General features: G+C 40.4%; 1 protein-coding gene and 1 non-coding gene across 6 annotated transcripts in view; one reads left to right on the forward strand and one right to left on the reverse strand.

Annotated features, from left to right (window-relative positions):
* Positions 1 to 18389, reverse strand: part of Erich1 (glutamate rich 1) — an 89457-nt gene that overhangs the window by 8461 nt on the left and 62607 nt on the right. For 2 of the 5 annotated variants that reach the window (XM_047550173.1, XM_047550171.1), the window contains exons 4-6: positions 9425 to 9889; positions 6556 to 6750; positions 2527 to 2951 (exon numbers count right to left, since the gene is read on the reverse strand). In XM_047550173.1, the coding sequence (XP_047406129.1) occupies positions 2878 to 2951; positions 6556 to 6750; positions 9425 to 9889 (734 nt within the window). In that variant the 3' untranslated portion in view covers positions 2527 to 2877. Of the gene's footprint in view, positions 1 to 2526; positions 2952 to 6555; positions 6751 to 9424; positions 9890 to 18389 lie in introns of those variants that run through there. The other 3 variants (XM_047550174.1, XM_047550175.1, XM_047550172.1) reach the window with 3 other exon arrangements.
* Positions 809 to 915, forward strand: LOC124984170 (U6 spliceosomal RNA). The gene has a single exon (XR_007108625.1). It is a non-coding gene; the product is annotated as a U6 spliceosomal RNA (small nuclear RNA).

Genomic DNA, 18389 nt, shown 5'->3' on the forward strand with positions numbered 1-18389 from the left:
TATTTCCAAAATATACATCTGATAAAAGATTACTATCCAGAATATATAAAGAACTCCTATAATGCAACAGCAGAGGCCAAACAACCCAAATTACAAATGTACAATGGCTTGAACAGACGTTTCTCCAAAGAAGATATACAGATGGCCAATGGCACAGGAAAAGACGTTCAACATCCTTAGTCATTAGGGTCATGAAAATCAAAACCACCATGAGATATTACTTCACATTCATTAGGATGGTGATTATCAAGAAACTGAAAAATTACCAGTGTTGGGCAGCACGTGGAGAACTTGACCCCCTTTTACACTGCCGCAGGAATGTAAAATGGTGCACTTGATGTGAAAAAGTCCGGCAATTCCTCAAAACATTAAAAACAGAGTTACCATCTGATCCACAATTTTACTCCCAAAAGCATGAAAATAGCGAGATAAGCCAATCTCAAAAATCCAAAAGACAAATGATCTCACTGATAAGTGGATGATGACACATAATGGGGAGTGGGAGAGGGCTAAGAATGGAGGAAGGAGGGACTGTATAGAGGGAAAAGAGGGGTGGGGGGAAGGAAAAAATAACAGAATGAATCAAACATCATTACCCTATGTAAATGCATGATTACGCAAATGGTATGCTGTCACTCCATGTACAAACAGAAACAACATGTATCCCATTTGTTTACAATAAAAATGAATTAAAAAAAAATGAAAACAAATGTTCATATAGAATCTTGTATATGAATGTCCTTAGCAGCATTTTTCATAATAGGCTAAAGGAGGAGACAACCTAAGTGTCCATCAAAAGATAAATGGAGTGCTCGCTTCGGCAGCACATATACTAAAATTGGAATGATACAGAGAAGATTAGCATGGCCCCTACGCAAGGATGACATGCAAATTCGTGAAGCGTTCCATATTTTTTTCAACATGTCGGCTTAGGATCAGACTTCCTTAACAGGATTCCCATAGCACAAGAAATAAAAGCAAGAATCAATAACTGGGATAGATTCAAACTAAAAAGCTTTCTCTCAGCAAAGGAAACTATCAGCAATGTGAAGAGAGAGCCTACAGAGTGGGAGAATATCTTTGCCACTCATACTTCAGATAAAGCGCTAATTTCCAGAATCTATAAAGAACTCAAAAAACTCTACACCAAGAATACAAATAACCCAATCAACACAAATGGGCTAAGGATATGAACAGACGCTTCACAGAAGAAGATGTACAAGCAATCAACAGATATATGAAAAATGTTCAACATCTCTAGTAATAAGAGAAATGCAAATCAAAACTACCCTAAGATTCCATCTCACGCCAATTAGAATGGCGATTATCAAGAACACAAGCAACAATAGGTGTTGGCAAGGATGTGGGGAAATAGGTACACTCATACATTGCTGGTGGGGTTGCAAATTAGTGCAGCCACTCTGGAAAGCAGTATGGAGATTCCTCAGAAAGCTTGGAATGGAACCACCATTTGACCCAGCTATCCCACTCCTTGGCCTAAAAGGACTTAAAATCAGCATACTCCAGAGATACAGCCACATCAATGTTCATTGCTGCTCAATTCACCATAGCCAGATTGTGGAACCAACCTAGATGTCCTTTAACTGACGAATGGATAAAGAAATTGTGGTATATATATACAATGGAATATTACTCCGCCATAAAGAATGATAAAATTATGACATTTGCAGGCAAATGGATGAAATTGGAGAATATCATGCTAAGTGAGATAAGCCAATCTCAAAAAACTAAAGGATGAATGATCTTGCTGATAAGCGGATGATAACACATAATGGGGGGTTGGAAGGGTTAGTGTTAGGGTTAGGGTTAGGTTTAGGGTAAGGGTTAGAGAGGGGGGCAAGAATGGAGGAAGGAAGGACTGTATAGAGGGAAAAGAGGGGTGGGAGGGGTGGGGAGGAAGGGAAAAAAATAACAATGAATCAAACAACATTACCCTATGTACATGTATGATCACACAAATGGTATGCCTCTACTCCATGTACAGAGAATCAACATGCATCCCATTTGTTTACAATAAAAGAAAGAAAATATAATAAAAATGTTAAAAAAAAAAAAAGATAAGTGGATCCATAAGACACGCCTATGTACAGACACTGAGGAATGTTCTAGCCATAAACAGGAAAGACAGTGCTGACGATGCACGACCTGGCAAAGGGACTCAAGGGACCCCGATAATCCACCTAGCAATGACCAAGGTGATATGCATGTCATGCGTACTTTACCACAGTAAAACTGTGATCTTTATGGACAGAGTGATGCCTGGTAAAATGTCACACCAATTGACCGATGGTTTTAAAACTCAGCAACTAAAAACTGGTTACTCTTCCTATGACAAAAAGAAAGGTAAAACAGGAAAAACAGGTTCTTAACTCTCAACTCAGAGAAGAAAGAAAAAAAGAATAATCCTCTATGATCAAATTACTCAAACCAGTTTTTTAATACCTACAAGTCATTCCTAAAACCAAGATTTTCAGATACAAAGTGATGTGAAACTTTTGAAAAATAGAACTTCAATCTATATAGTTTATTTAATAATATGCTCATTTTCAATTTTTATAGGAACTAGAAAGACAATCAAGTTTTATGAAGTAACTCAAGACATATGTAACTGCAAATAAGAAATTTCAATTTTACCCCAATTTCTCATTTAAAGTCTCAAAAGTCATCTTACCATTCTATACAAGCACAGGAATAAATAATATGGCAAAAATGTCTTTGGAGTTCTTAGTACTTGAGTTACAAAGAAAATACCAAGAATTTACTCTTCTTTGTATATGAGAATTAACTCTTAGCCATTTTGTATTGTCTTTTCATTTCTGGTTAAATACTAGCTCTTCTTAAAGTGGTACACTGATTTCATTCAATGTCTTTCTCAGGAAAGATGTGTGTGATCCAGTAATTAAAGAAAGCTGAGATTACTCTGGCATGGTCTGGAAGGCAAAAAACAAAAACAAAACAAAATAAAGTATAAAATAGAGCTGAAGCAAAAAGATAAATCATTAATTATTACTGTGTAGTTATTAGCCTTTAGGCCTAAAATAAATCCTGAAATAATCTGATTAAATGCAACCTTGGTACACAACCTATAAATCACACATTATGCAACAAACACAGAATTGGTTCTGAATGTCTGTGTTCTACTGGGGCCCTCAAGTTCTATTGGACCCAAATGTCATGCTATCACAGTATTACAGGGTTAGAATCCAGTGTGAAATAAAACCATATGCAAATTGAAATCATAAGGAGAAAGAAGTTCATATCAAAAGTGAACAAGTAAGAGAAAATTAGAAGTAGAATCCTAAGGGAGACAAGATGGTTTGTACAGAATTCACTTTCATGAAGCCTGATATTATATACCAGGATAGCTAGAGCAAATGGTCAAGGAGACCAAGCAAGAAATCACCTGCGGGTCCTTCTATTGCTTCCTGGGAGAACTGTAGCTCTGATAAAGATTTTCTTTGAATGTTAGGCTTCACAATTTGCAGAAACTCTAGAATCTAGTTTATGATACTTTTACCACTTCTAAAGTCATCAGTCACAGAGGCTGCACAAACCCTGAGGGTATGGGTACAAGGAGGAACCTCCCTGGTGTTAGTCAGGGCCTGGGTTGCCCTTGGAGTTGTCCACTACTGCTGATGTGGATGCTTTACTTACAAACTAGATTGGATCCCGAGACCTGGTGCTTTAAGGAGAGAGGGTCCAACCTGCCCACTTTATAGGAGCCACTTCAAGATCCTCCCAAGGCTGAAGATCTTCTGACCAAGAGCAAGGTGCCTGACCTCTGCAAGGATTCCTCACAGTCTGGGTGGTAAAACCTCACTTCCACACTGAGGACTAAAGGAGGATCGAATGCAGAAATTCCTTCAGTATGTCTCAGTGCCTGCCTGTGATAGCAGCTCAGCTAATGGCAGCTCTGACTTGTAAAGTGTCTCTGTGACAGTGTTACATGCAAGCTTGAGAGCCGTTCTGTCACTGAGCACTGGCCTGTCCCAGTGCTGCAAAAGCACATGAACTGGGCTTGGAAATGGCCATACCCTACTTGAGTGAAGTAGGACACATGACAGGCAGAAAACATTTCGTACCTGATGTTAAATGTTATCCCTAGAGATAAGATACTCATTAGATTTCATGAACTAGTTTTATGAGAAAGAAAACTTAATTCTAAAGAGTTGTAGAGGCCAAATCAGCATCAGACAAATCTGATTTTTGAAAACAAAGTTTGATCATTTATAAAATTTTATTTTACAAAATAGCTCAAAATAGAAAAACGAAGTTCCTCCTACCACCTGCTCAAGGGGAATCCACCGAACAGAGAAAATGTGCCGTGGACAAAAACCTGCCCGGTGATTTTAACACTGGAGATCTCTGACTCCCCAGCAACCACCCAGACGCCATGCACTTCAGGAGGCTGCACAAGAGTCTTGAGTATAAGAAACAGATTTAAAGAATGGAAATTTCAAATTTTAAGTTGTTTACTTTCATCTCATAAAAATTTCATATTAGTTTAACTCAATAAAACTGCCCATTTATATTTGAGATACAACTTTACAACAGAAATTTATGTTTGTTAGATTTTACGTATGTTAAAGACTTAATAGCAGGCCTGACAGTCAACCAGAATCACAGGAGGGCTGGCCTGTGAGCCAAGGGCCTTGGTCTTACGTGAACATGCCAAGTTCTGCTGCTTTACACACACGCTCCCACTCCCAAAGGCGCACTCCTCTTGGCCTCCTTCCCTCTGTGCACGTGGGTCCCTGGGCAGTCAAAAGCCTGCCGTTCCTCCCACCTGCCTCCTTTAGTCTCACTCCTGTCTTCCCTTGCAGCCAACTCCCCTGGCAGGTCATCTTTGTGCCCTGTCTCTTCTGACTCCCTCATCCCTCACTAAGGGAGTCTTTGCCACTGCTGCCCCTCTGCTCTGTCCAGGTGAGCACCAGCCTCACCTGGATGTCCCCACCTGGGTCTCCTGACAGGGCCACCTCATACGAAACCTGCTACTTCTTCCTTGCCACTTGTTTTTCCCATAGGCTAAGGCCAAAACACCCATCTGTCCTCCCACATCCCATACCCAGTCAGTCAGCAGATCCCACTGGCTCTCCCTACATGATTTATCTGGACATTGACCACACCTGTCCTTTGAGCTTCTTCACTCTGGCCCATGTTGTGGTCAGCTCTCCCCAGGGCCATTATCACAGCATCCCTCACCCCTGGTTTTGGCTCCTGCTCCCTCATTCCAGTAGCCCAGAGACCTGACACTAAGTCTTCTAGAAACTTCCTGTTTCTCTCTGAATAAAGACTGACACATTACCACAACCCCAAGGCTGGTCACCTCCCCACTTGTCCTCTGCTCCACCCTGTGTCCTGGGTGGGCCTCCTCACCATTCCTGACCCATGGCTCCTTTCTGCTTCTAACACGTGGGGCTATTCCAGGCTCAGTCTACCCTTGGCTACAAGAATATCTGCCTCCTGCTCTGTGTCTTCCTTCTTCATATTAGCCTCTTACCTATGAGAACTGCTAGGTATTTTATTTAATTATCTGACTCATTTTGTCTTTCCCACTAGGATACAAGTCCCTAAGAGCAGAGCCTTTATCTGCCTTCTTCAGTGTTGACCGCTATGACCTGTGACCCCACACAGGAGGGTGTGAGAGACTCTGTTCCTCTACAAAGAAGGAACTCATACACATGAGGTGGCTTTACTGCTATTCCGACCTAGAGTGACCTCTTCTACCCCTCAGCCCACGTGTATTGTCCCTGCCACTTGCTTGACTGCCCTCCTGGGATTGCTCTATTGTTCCGTAGCTTGACTTGCTGGCTGGCCTACAGGATATGAGTCTTGATTTCAGCTGTCTCTGATCATGGAAGCTGGTGTCATCCTGTCCCATAACTCCTCACAGCAACGTGTAGTTCCTCTTGCTCGTTCACTGAGTAACTGCCCAGAGCCTCCTCAGCATTGGGTGTGTGGGGGTATGTGCTTTGCTCTCACTATCTGGAGATTTCTATGGTTTAAATATACCCACCATGGCCTATGTCCCCACACATAGCACTGGGGAGACATGAGCATAGTTGGTCTAAGCACATGATAGTTTGCATGCAGTGGGTCCCAAAAAACATTGGAGAAGTAGACAAAGGAAAAAAAATCACCAAATAACCCAACACCCTTTCTCACCGTTGGGGTGCAATAAGGGACCAAAATCTTTGGTGGATAGAAAAATTTACCTTCTTCAAATACAGCAGAGGAGAAGGAAAAAGGGAAGAAATGAATTCTTCCACTTTTATTTCAACTTAGAAAAACAGGATCTAAGAATTGATAGCTTACAAGTCTGCAAAAGTAGATGGATGTATGTTTCTGCGTGTGAGAAATACTTTTACATGAAGCAGAGGTATGAAAAGTCTATTTCTCCATGGGATTCTATTCTTCCAAGTCATACATGAGTTGTTATATTTTCTGATCTGTTGCTGTTTTGGTGGGTTTTCAGAGGAAAACCTTGACAAGTGTATTGGAGCAGTATAATGAATAAAACAGTGCGGTACTTACCAGGGGGCATCATGCAGTGTTCTGGGAGCATTTCCAGAGCTCGCCTCAATCGCTCAGTGTCGTGCAGAAGTAGCAGTGTTCTCATGTGATCCAGAATGAACACATCTGAGGGAGGCATGCTGTTAGACTCAAGACAGGTGAGCAGCTCTTTAACACTCTCTGTGGAAATAGCAGAATCTACGGCTCGGGAAACACCTGGAAGAAGTCAGCATCGCTAAGAAACACAGTTTTAGTTTTGTTTCTGTAAACTCAAGACAGATTTTTATCTTAAAGAAGCCTCAAACATACATTACACCTAGAATGAGACTCTGGAATATAGGAAGCTACCAGGAGAGAGAATCAGAGAACTCTGACAAATGAACAAAGTTAAGAGAAGGCCACTGTTTTAAGAACAATGGAAACCTGGATCTGTTTTTATGTCTGATTTTTAAAAAAAAAAACACCTTCCAAGTACGAAATGAAACTAAGTTCTCCACGGCCATGCCATATGTCTTTAAAAAACAGAGCAAGACCACTGACCATTTATGTTAACCAAGGAAAACCATTTGCACAGGATCTATTTCATTCTACTTTTTTTCTTTTCTTTTTCTTTTTTTTTTTTTTTTTTTTGGTGCTGGGGATTGAACCCAGAGCCTTGGGCTTGTGAGGCAAGCACGCTACCAACTGAGCTATAGCCCCAGCCCTGCACAGGATCTAGCTTCTCTTTTTTCTGCTGAAGGTACATAGTTGGTTTAGGTGTTGTTCTTATGAGGATGATGTGTCCTTCCTCTGGTTATTTCTGAGATTTTATCACTGAGATTCAGCAGTTGGACTACAATGTGCTTAGGTGTAGTGTTTCCATTAATCTTGCTTGAGTCCAAAGAATTTCCTCATTCTCTGTGTCTTTTATCATTTTGGAAAATCCCACTATCCTCTCTAGATACAGCTCCTGCTTGGTCCTTCCTTCTCTACCTTGGACTCCAGCTACATGGGTGTCAGACCTCATTATGTCCATGTGGGTTAGTCTTTTTTATGTTTTCCATCCTGACACCCTCATCTTGGGGACTTTCTTTGACCTCTCCCTCCAGTTGCTAATTCTCTTTTATGCTGAATCTAATCTGTTGTTTAAACTCACCTTTTAATTATGAATTTCAGTTGTTATATTTCTCAGGTCTAGAATTTCCATTTGATTGTGTTATTATTGTTCCATGTTTTTCATCTTTTTACTTGAACATCTTAATTAAAGTTATTTTTGGTCTTCTGACAGCATCACTATCATCCTCTCTACTACTCTCTGGGTGTGTTTTTTCATTATATGGTCCTGTCTCTTGGCATGCTGGTAAATGCTCAGTGAAAAATCACAGAGGTCTTGGGTAATATTTTCCCCCAGAAAGGGGGCTCCACAGCCTGTGGAGCCACACTCAAGCATGGAGTGAATTCTCGTGTGCTCAAATTCTCGAGATTACCCAGAGGTCCTCTATGTCACTGGCTTCTTACCTTCCACCTCCAGCTTCAGAATTTGGGAAAGGTTTTCAGGGAAACTATCAGTGTTGGGTTCTATTCTCTGGCCTCTTTTCTCACTAGTTGCTGAACTCTCTACTTTGACAAACACTCTACTGGTTTTTATGCCTCTTAGGGCTACACTGGATCCTTCTCCCAAACCCTCACCCAGTGCCCCACACCCAAGAAGTGGCAACTACCTGAAGGAAAAGGTGGTTATGAATGTTGGCTCACCTCCCCAGGTGGTATCTGGGATTTTGTCTTCTTAGAGTTGGTTTACTCAGAAGTTTTTGTACTATTTCGACAGATTTTTAAAATTTTAACCTGGCTTTTCTACTTCTTCTTCTTGGCCCAACTACTGGTCTGCCACAAGCTCCTCTATCATATACACAATGAAAAACCTACTGAAATCTCTAGAATCCTACTTCTAACTCTGCAGCATATTAACTATTAAGTTACTGACAAACAGGCTGAAGAGGAAAGGGTGAATGTCACCTGCAACCAGCTTCCTGGTTAAAACTCTTCTATTTAATGGTATTTTTCATCATTGTTTAAATCAGTCACTGCTCACATTATTATATGGTCAATACTTCTTGATTTGTAAGAACACTGTCAAATGTCTTCCAGGCATTTGGATCTACTAAATTTACCACAACCCCCAGACCTCCTAGCAGTATCAACTAAATAGGAAAATAACTGGTTTGGAGTGCCTTTGTTCTGGGTCTGACCACACTGTTGTGTGGGCTTCTTTTTAGTCCTGAGTTCTGTTGTTAAGAAAGTCTTATGCAAATAGAAGCAATTGTTATCTTGGGAATAAAACTATTTTTATTTTTCAAATATTCTATCAATACAAATGTTTACCCAAAAATGTTCATCGGGCTGGGGAGATAGCTCAGTTGGTAGAGTGCTGGCCTCACCAGCACAAGGCCCTGGGTTCTGGGTTCAACCCCCAGAACCTCAAAAAAAAAAAAAAAAAAGTTTATTGAAAATAAATCAGTAATTTACATTTGAAAGAGTAGACAAATGTGTCCTAAGGAGAGAGCTGTGCTTCTTTTACTTTTCTAATAGCTTATGAACAAACAGAAAATCAAAATCTCCAAACTGGATTTATCTTTATTTAGAAAACACTAGTTAATGTCAATGCTTCCAAAACCTGATTCTGGAGGAGTGAAGAGCATGAGCCCACCCATGTCTAGAACTGAGCCCCCTGCACTGGCTGTGCTGGTGCTCTGTGTGATTCTAATGTGCTAGTTCTGCTCTCTGGTGGAAAGAACACAAATGTTCTGAGTTTCCCCTTGAAACTAATAATTTACTTTGAATATTTTACATTGGAAATGTTTAAATATTTTACTATTTTTTTTTATTCAAAGGAAAGCAGGAAAAAGCATACCATCATAAAAATAAATTTCTTGTGTTGACTTCAGAAAGTTCAGGATGCCCTCTGCTTTTCGACTGTTAATCTCAATATCTTCCTGGGTGGTGGCCGCATCATCTTCCCCGCTGGCCTCTACTGAGGTGGCCTCCTTGCTGTCTTGGACTCCTTCAGCAGTATGCCTCAGGTCTTCCTGCTCACTGCTGCTCTCCTCAGGCTGGTACATGAAGCTGACACCAGAAGCCTTGGTTACTAAGCCAGCTGCTTTCTTCCTTCTAATTTGCTGCTTCTTTTTTAGCTTCCTTTTCTTATTTTTGCTCATTATGAGGCCATCTGTGGGCTGTGGCTGTAATTCTTGTAATAGATTCTGCTGTTTCTCTGATTCTGCTAGTTCTATATGAACATTATTAGGATTTTTAAAATTTTTCTTTGATTTATGCTTTCTAATTCTTCTCCTTTTTGATTGACCATGATGATCCTGATCTGTTTAAAAAAATTCACATACAACAATTTTCAGTATACTTGAACCATAACCAACACACCAGGTTAGCTGGCCTGGAGGTGCACACCCGTAATACTGGTGACTTAAGGCTAAGGCAGGAGAACTGCAGATTCAACGATAGCCTGGGCAGTTCAGGGAGATCCTGTTTCAAAATAAAAAATAGTTCAGTGGTGAAGGGCCCCTGGGTTTAATCCCTAGTACCAAAACAAAACACAACACAACACAACACTATTAGGTTAAATAAATGTTCCATTGGGATTTTGTAATTTTAGTAGAAAAGGAATCTCAACTATTTACTTCTGATTCTCAACCTTTCCTCACACTAATTATGTTACCAAAGATCCTGGGACTGAGCAGTCTACATATTTCCCCCCTAAAACAAAGGCACATATAGACATACACAGCTGTTACAATTATGACATCTAGAATGTTTTTAGGGATAGAAGAGTTGATGTTTTATTGGGTATAAAAATTTCATTCTTATGGCCTTGGGAAAAAAATTTATGAATTTTTAAACTGTTTACATTTTTAAAAAATTCATTCAACTTTTATTTGGAAAAATTAGAAAACAAGCAGTCTATTTTAAAGCTCTTTTCTGCTTTGGTCATCTTCTCAACTCCCCTATCTAAGAAAGATAAAAAGTAATTCAATCTAGAACCCTTTTTAGGACCCCCCCCCACATCAGAGTTCAATTAAATTTGAATTGGAGTTTTCCAAACTTATTTTGGCCCTTTTAAATTACTGATTGATACATTATAATCATACATAACAGTGGAATTCATTTTTGTAGATTTGTAAATGAACATAATATGTCAGTTTCAGTCTCTAGTACCTTTTCTCCTTCTTCCCCCCTTCCTCTACTCTATGGGTCTCCTTTCCATTTTAATGAAATTCTCCCTGCCCCACCCCCACCCCAGTCCCTTTTCTCTCTAGCTTCCACATGAGAGAAAATACAGTACCCTTCACTTTCTGGGTCTGGCTTATTTCACTTAACACAATGCTTTCAAGTTCCATCTATTTTCCTGAAAATGACATAATTTCCTTCTTTATGGTTCAATAAAATCCTATTTTGCTGGTGTTTTCATTTTACTTTAGTACCTTCTGGGAGTTACTTGTGTACAAGAATAAATTATAAATAATGGAAACTTGCCTATCTGATTCAACAACAGCTCATATTTGAAAAGAAGACTGAGTCTGGGCTTCAGGTAGCAGAATTTGGTATGTAAGTGAAATTGGCCAATGCTGTGCTGATGAATGATTAAGAGTCAGCTTTTTTGGTAGAAAAGTCCTGAGATGTACCATTTGCCAATATCCTGATAAATATTTACAGTATGGCTGACTGCAAACTGCCACTGTGACACTACTGAATGGGAAAGAAAGGACCGTAGTCTCTTGTGCTGGTGGGAGCAGCGCATCACCTGATACGGATGCCAGGAGTAGAGAGGAGGGAGGGACACACCATTGGATGGGGGTGGGGTACAGTGATCAAAATGGCACACAGTGTCACGAAGAAACACCAGTAAGGAAGAAAAATGTGGATATATCATTCACTGCTAGCATAAGGATGGTCTCAGATGAGTAACTGGAGTCGGGGATGGTTTATAGATTTAGGCACCAACAATCAAGAGCATATATGGAAATGAAGAAAACATGATTTGAAATCCTGTGCATCTTTGCACCCTTGAAGGTCATCAAGTACACGGAGCCAGTCCATACCATATCCTGTGAAGGCCACTCATGCCTCTCCAGGCCCTGCTTGGACAGGTCTACTGCAAAGTTTGCTACTGCACTTTGCAGTGGTTTGAGTTTCAGAAAACTCATTTTTAGGAAGTTCTTGTTCAATTTTTCTGAGCCACATCCTACCCCATGACAGATTCTTGTGAGAGATCAAGATTAAGTGATAATTGTAGGACTGGGGATATAGCTTAGTTGGTAGAGTGCTTGCCTCACAAGCACTCAATCCCCAGCATCACCAAAAAAAAAAAAAAAAAAAAATTAATGTACATGAAATTTGTGAAATATTGTATAAAAGTCAGATATTAGTAGATTGGACAAAAACCTGTTTTCCTATCATTTCTACTGTGTTTGTACTAATTTCCCTTCTGAAATTAGAAAGAATAAGTCTAATTTGTCTCCCATGTTAACTTCTTCAAAGCAGGTCTCACAATCCACCTAAGTTTCTCAATAACCTCAAAAGGGAGCCACCTGGCCAAGTGCTGAGGGACAAACTTGTGGTCACAATGCACAGTGCTTCTCCACTGCCTATATGACACAAGTCATTGTGTGTACCCTAACTTCCATCAAGTTGACTAAGCAGGCACATCAAGCTTAAATACATGAAACACATATTTTAACAAGCACTGAACTCATCTCTCTCATCTGACATAGAAGAACCCTCCAGCTTTGTGACACTGTCAGATCACACATCATGTGGTGGGAATGGTGACTAATTCCACTGCTATTTTTGAATGAGAGTTCCCAGTTTTCTCCTGATATACTTAGCAACCGTATCTATGAAACCTACTGCTACCTCAAACTCAGCATAAAGCCAAAACTACTCATAAAATCATGATGAAGAATTATGGTCTAGCACAAAAGCAGTATATGTCATTGCTTTCCTTCAATCACCAGGAAATTTTTTTTTTTTTGTAGTTGTAGATGGGCAGCATGTCTTTATTTTATTTATTATTTTTTTATGCAGTGCTAAAGATTGAACCCAATGCCTCATGCATGCTAGGCAAGCACTCTGCCACTGAGCTACTGCCCCAGCTCACCAGCAGATTTTTGAATACGGTATTTTTCCATTTCATCTGCAAGTGTGGGAATTGGTGTCAGGGACCTGCTAAGTGCAGTTGGAAAATCAATCCTGAGTCTAAACATCTCTGAATAGTTGACCCTTGAGATGGTCTATGTAATTTTAATTCCCCAGGTTCAGTTTAAAAGAGTAAAAAAAAAAATTTTGTGGGTGTCTTTTTTAAAGAAAAACATAGTTTACTTCATTAATTTGGTTAAAGAATCCATAAGTGTTTCATAACGCCAAAGGAAGCCCAGTGGGGATCAGGAGCAGAGCCTTTACACCCACTAAGGAGACCAGCTGGAAGCAGGGCCTGGGATGCTCTCCAGGCTCCTCCTCTGGTGGGCAAGCTCCTCTGGGCCACCAAGCGCACTGTCAACTTCATCCTTTGTGGCTCCTTTCTCTTTTTAAGCGGTCAGACTGTAATATAAACTGTTGTCCTATTGAGAATGATTACACTAATTACTTATTTTAAAAAGACTATAAGACAGACTTCAAAAAGTGGACAAGGCAAAAGTGCTCTAGGAACAATGTTTATCAGAATTTCTCATATAAATAAATGTGTGTGGGTGCTTTTGAAAAGGAAAACAGCACTTGTTTATTTTTATTATTTAAAAAATTATTCTTAGAAATTTCTATTATTTTACTCTTATTATTATTTTAATACTCTTTTAAAAAGAGTAAAATCATTGTAGAGTTCAGATCCTAGAACTTAGAACTCATACTCAAACAGCAAATTACACACATTGCTCTTCAAAAGTAACATCTCAGAAATACTCAGCTTCCAGGATAAAAGAATGCAAGCAAAAGTGACTCCACTGTAATCTGTAGGTTAAAGTCCAATGAGTCTATTTCTAAGCTAAGAAGTGGTATTTCTCCTTCTACGAGGACAAAATGATAAGAACACTTGTACTGAGCAAGATCAAGTGAGTACGGAAAGGCAAAAACATTTGATTAAACACCAAAGTCTGTTCAAAAACAGTGCAGTAGAGAGGATAAAATAAATAGAAATGAAAGATATCATTTTATGATTTACATAAATTAATTAAATTTCCATTCTTAAAGAAATGCTTACCTCAGTGTTTTCACTTCTTGATGAGTAAATACTGACTTGGAGGCCACAGGGATGGTCCAGAAAATGAGAATAGACAACATGCTACATATCCTGACCATGAAAGATGAGGAGATGACCCTACACAGCAAGAGTGACCCTCCATCCCACCCAGTATTGCTGGAAGCTTGGTCCTTGTCCCCCATGTCAATCCAACAATGAGGACACGGTGTTGAGAAAAAGGAAAGAGGTTTATTGCTTTGCTAGCAAAGGAGAAGCACAGGGAACTCCTGTCCCAGAGGCTGTGATTCTGCCCTCAGCAGGAACAGGGGGCTTTAAAAGAGGTGATTCAAAGGCTGCATTCCACGTGTTCTCTGTTGGAGTTGTAATTCACTTGTTAATTTGGGAGACAGTCATTTCTGGGATCTTCCGGTACCAAGCCTGAAGTCTGGATTACTTGGTTCCTATGGTGGGTGCGTGCTCAGGGACAGGTAACTGCCTATGTTGGGGAAGAAAGGTAATCCTGCTTCCCCTGAGATTAGGGATGGGGAGAGATTAGGGAGGAGCAGGGAGAGAGGAAGAGGAAAAGAAAGAAACGTGTCCATTTTAAAATTTAGTTGCAAAGCCAAAGCAGCAAGAATGATATTCAAAGCATAAAGTGAGCCACTGTTACAATCCTCATGCTCACCCTCAACTTGCCAGCTTGGAGTACTTTTTTTGCGTACTGGGGAGTGAAGCTAGGGGTGCTCTACCACTGAGCTATATCCCCAGCCCTTCTGTACAAACGTTTAAGACAGGTTCTTGCTAGGTTACCCAGGCTGACCTTGAACTTGTGATCATCCTGCCTCACCCTCCCATCACTGGTATTACAGGTGTGTACTACCACACCTGCATTGGTTTGTAAAGAACTGCCTTATTAAACTTTTAAGTTGTTCTCTATCAGTTCTCAGTGATTTCCCAGTTGGACTCTGGAGGATGGATGGATAGACACATGGAAGGGAGGGGAAAAAAGCAAAAAGAAATAAAAAGTTTGATGCCCAATGATCTAGAGAAAAACTCAAGTTGTTTTTACATGAGTGTGAGCTCCTCTGCCTTGTCAAGACTTCAGCTTTATCCTTTCTCAGTCCAGCTGCGTCCAGCTCTGTCTGGAATCCCTCCCAACCCTTCCCCACAGGTGGCCATTATCCCACCAGCCTCGCTCCTGATCAGCTTCTCGAGTCAACGTGGGCACCATTTCCTCCGCCTTCCCCTCTTCCACACACCTGATCCCTACCTCCCCCAGCTCCACTCAATGATAATCGTTCCATTGCTCTCCTGCCTGTCCATGGGGAAGATCACAAGGTACTTGGGTAATTTACTGTCCACACTGGACAACATCAAGGGCGATACCGTATGGAGTCTTTTTGAGAGTGAAAGATGGGTAGATAGGGTGGTTAGGATGCTTTCATCATGTTGGAATAGGGGTGTGTAACAGGGAGATGTTTGGCTCCAGGTATGTAGGTCAGTGAACTAGGTTCTAGCACCAGTTTGGGATGAGGTGACCAAGGCCTCAGCTCTATGGGTTGTGCTGCATGCTCCTGGCTAGAGGCCTGAGTAGGTTGAGTCATGCAGCTCCAAACAGAGGTCGGGCTGAAAGGGCCGTATTCTGGCCCCAGAGAGTCCCTTGTCTCCACCCACTCTGTAGGGCAGCACTCCTGACTGCCCTGCAGCTTCCCGAGTGCTTGTTTTAACTCTCCCCACTCCCACCCATCCATGCTGGGGTTGAACCCACGTCTTGCACCTGCTAGGCAAGCACTCTACCACTGAACTACCCTCCTCTCCCAGCTTCCTAGGTTTTGCCAATGGGCTCAAGAAGTCATGAAGGAAAGAAAAGTAAAGAAGGCCCAGCTTTTTAGATGCCAGGAAGGTCACCGCAGACACCAGAGTCAGAGAAAAAAGGACAACTGTAGCTTTATTTAAACAACTTTGAAGCCCCTTCCTAGTTCTTCCTTCTACTGAGACCCAGCCCTCAGACATATGGACCTTGTGAAGCAGCCTAACACTGATTTACATCTCCTGGCTCCCTTCTCAAGTGACTTACTCCAAACACCGGCTCACAGTGTGTCTAAGTTTATGATTCAATTCTTCCCACCAGGAAAATAAAAGCCATAGGAAAATGGACACATGAAAAGCAGGAATGGTAATTTATACAGAGGTCTGACTACAATCTGAGAAGCACACAGTTTGAAAAGTTACTATTCCTAAAACATACCTTTCAGACATGCTGATTTTAAAAATAATCTAAATTTGTCAATATTCTCTTAGATATTATTCAGCACTTACATGCTGATGAAATGCTGGAGTAGGAATAGATACCCAAAATAGCTAGTTTTTAGAACATTCTAATTCCCATAGATGTAGCATGTTACATTACAACAGGCTCGGGTTACCAGATACGATTTAGCTTTCAGTTCCCAAAGATATTGAAAAAATATATGGAATCTTAATATTATGAAAAAAGGAGTTGGGTCAAAACACAGTCTAGACACTGACTTTTTCATGCTTTTCATGATTTTAAATGCCTGGTAGTAATCAGAAACCATCACAGGAAAGATTGATTTTGTTCTCATAAGTGAAAATGTACATATCTGTTGATAAGCTAAATATTTATTTTATGAATACTTAATATGAGTGCAGACCATATAGCACACCTCGTAGAGTGCCAGCCTCTCATGCTGGAGGCCTGGGTTCAAGTCCCCAGCACTCTGGGTTTCTGGAAAGAACAAACAAATGAATACTTAATATGTATGTAGTCAAATATACATTTATTTTTAAAAAGATTAGTTCCTCTCAGACACTTCACAAAAAAATATAATCAATCAACGAATATATGAAAAAATGTTCAATATCTCTAGCAATTAGAGAAATGCAAATCAAAACTAAGATTTCATCTCACTCCAATCAGAATGGCAATTATCAATAATACAAGTAACAATAAATGTTGGCATGAATGTGGGGAAACAGGTACACTCATACATTGTTGGTGGGACTGCAACCATACAGAAAGTGGTATGGAGATTCCTCAGAAACCTTGGAATGGAACCACCATTTGATCCCACTCCTTGGTTTATACCCAAAGAACTTAAAATCAGCATACTACAGTGACACAGTGACGCACATCAATGTCTAATAGTAGCTCAATTCACAATAGTCAAACTATGGAACCAACCTAGATGCCTTTCGATAGATGAATGGATCAAGAAAATGTGGTGTATATATATACACAATGGAAGATTACTCAGTGTTGAAGAAGAATGAAATGATGGCATCTGTTGGTAAATGGATGGAGCTAGAGAATATCATGCTAAGCGAAATAAGACAATCCCCCCAAACCAAAGGCTGAATGTTTTCTCTGATATGTGGGAGCTAATTCACAATAAGGTGGGGGAGAGAGAAAAATAGAGGTATTTTGGATTAGGTAAAGGGGAGTGAAGGGAGGGGAGGGGGTATGGGAGTAGGAAGGATAAGAGAATGAATTGGACATTATTATCCTACGTACATGTATGACTACACAACCAGTGTGATTCCACAACACGTAGAACCAGAAGACTGAGAAGTTATACTCCAATTATGTACGATGTATCAAAATGCATTGTCATGTATAACTTATTAGAACAAATTAAAAAAAAAAAAATTGGTTCCTCCATTTCTTCCAGAAAGATTGTGATACTGAAATAATCTCTAACTTTTCTAGGTTAGTTTCTAATAGGTTGAAATTACATGTATTCAGGAAATGTGTTCACCTGTCCTATTTGTTTATTTGAGTCTTGAAAACTAATAGGCACATAATAGCAGAGTGGACCGGCAGGCCTCACTGATAAAACACTCTGATAGGTCTTCTATAAAACATTCACGTTTACATTTGTTAATTTTCTATGGTAATATTCCATAAAATGACCGACAGAATTATAAAAACTTTATAAGCAATAAATGATTTAAAAGAGGGCAATGAAGTGCTAAACATCTGAATAGAATATTATGAAGCAAGCCATTAAATCGAAATTAAAATTAGATGAAGTTAATTTGTTTTCAAGTTAAAGAAAAGGAAAGTTAGAAAGTAATTAAAATAGTATAAATGAAGAAAATCTATTCAAATCATTCAATAAATATGAAGGTATAAGTGGGTTAATAGAGTAAACACAGCCTTGAAAAAGGAAAAAGGAAACAAAGGTTAAGTGCAGACTCCCAGCCACTCAGCAGCGAGGGTGCCCAATTGGAGAATTCTTTCCCAAGTTCAAGAGCAAAGCAGGACAAGCCAGTCCCCTCTCTCCTCCCCAAAGACACTAACCAAGGAGAATGGTGTGATGAAACTCTGCAGTGGTCACAGACCACCCAGAACCTACACTGAGGCATAAATACCTCAGCAAAGGGCACTGGCGAAGAACCTAAAGGCACACAAATGCAGAACCGTGGAGACGAGCCCAGTCACGGAAGTCCAACCAGGACAGCCTCTCGGGTACAGGTGACTGGGTGCCATGCTGGCTCTCTGTGCAGTGCTGGAGCAGAGCAGGCAATGGTGCCAGGGACCTGGCGTACTCAGAGGTGATGGTGACCAAGCCCTCAGGACTAGAACTGCTCAGGCCTGTGCTCTCAACTC

The sequence above is a fragment of the Sciurus carolinensis genome, chromosome 4 (genome assembly GCF_902686445.1).
Source record: "Sciurus carolinensis chromosome 4, mSciCar1.2, whole genome shotgun sequence".
In the NCBI taxonomy this organism is placed as follows: domain Eukaryota; kingdom Metazoa; phylum Chordata; class Mammalia; order Rodentia; family Sciuridae; genus Sciurus; species Sciurus carolinensis.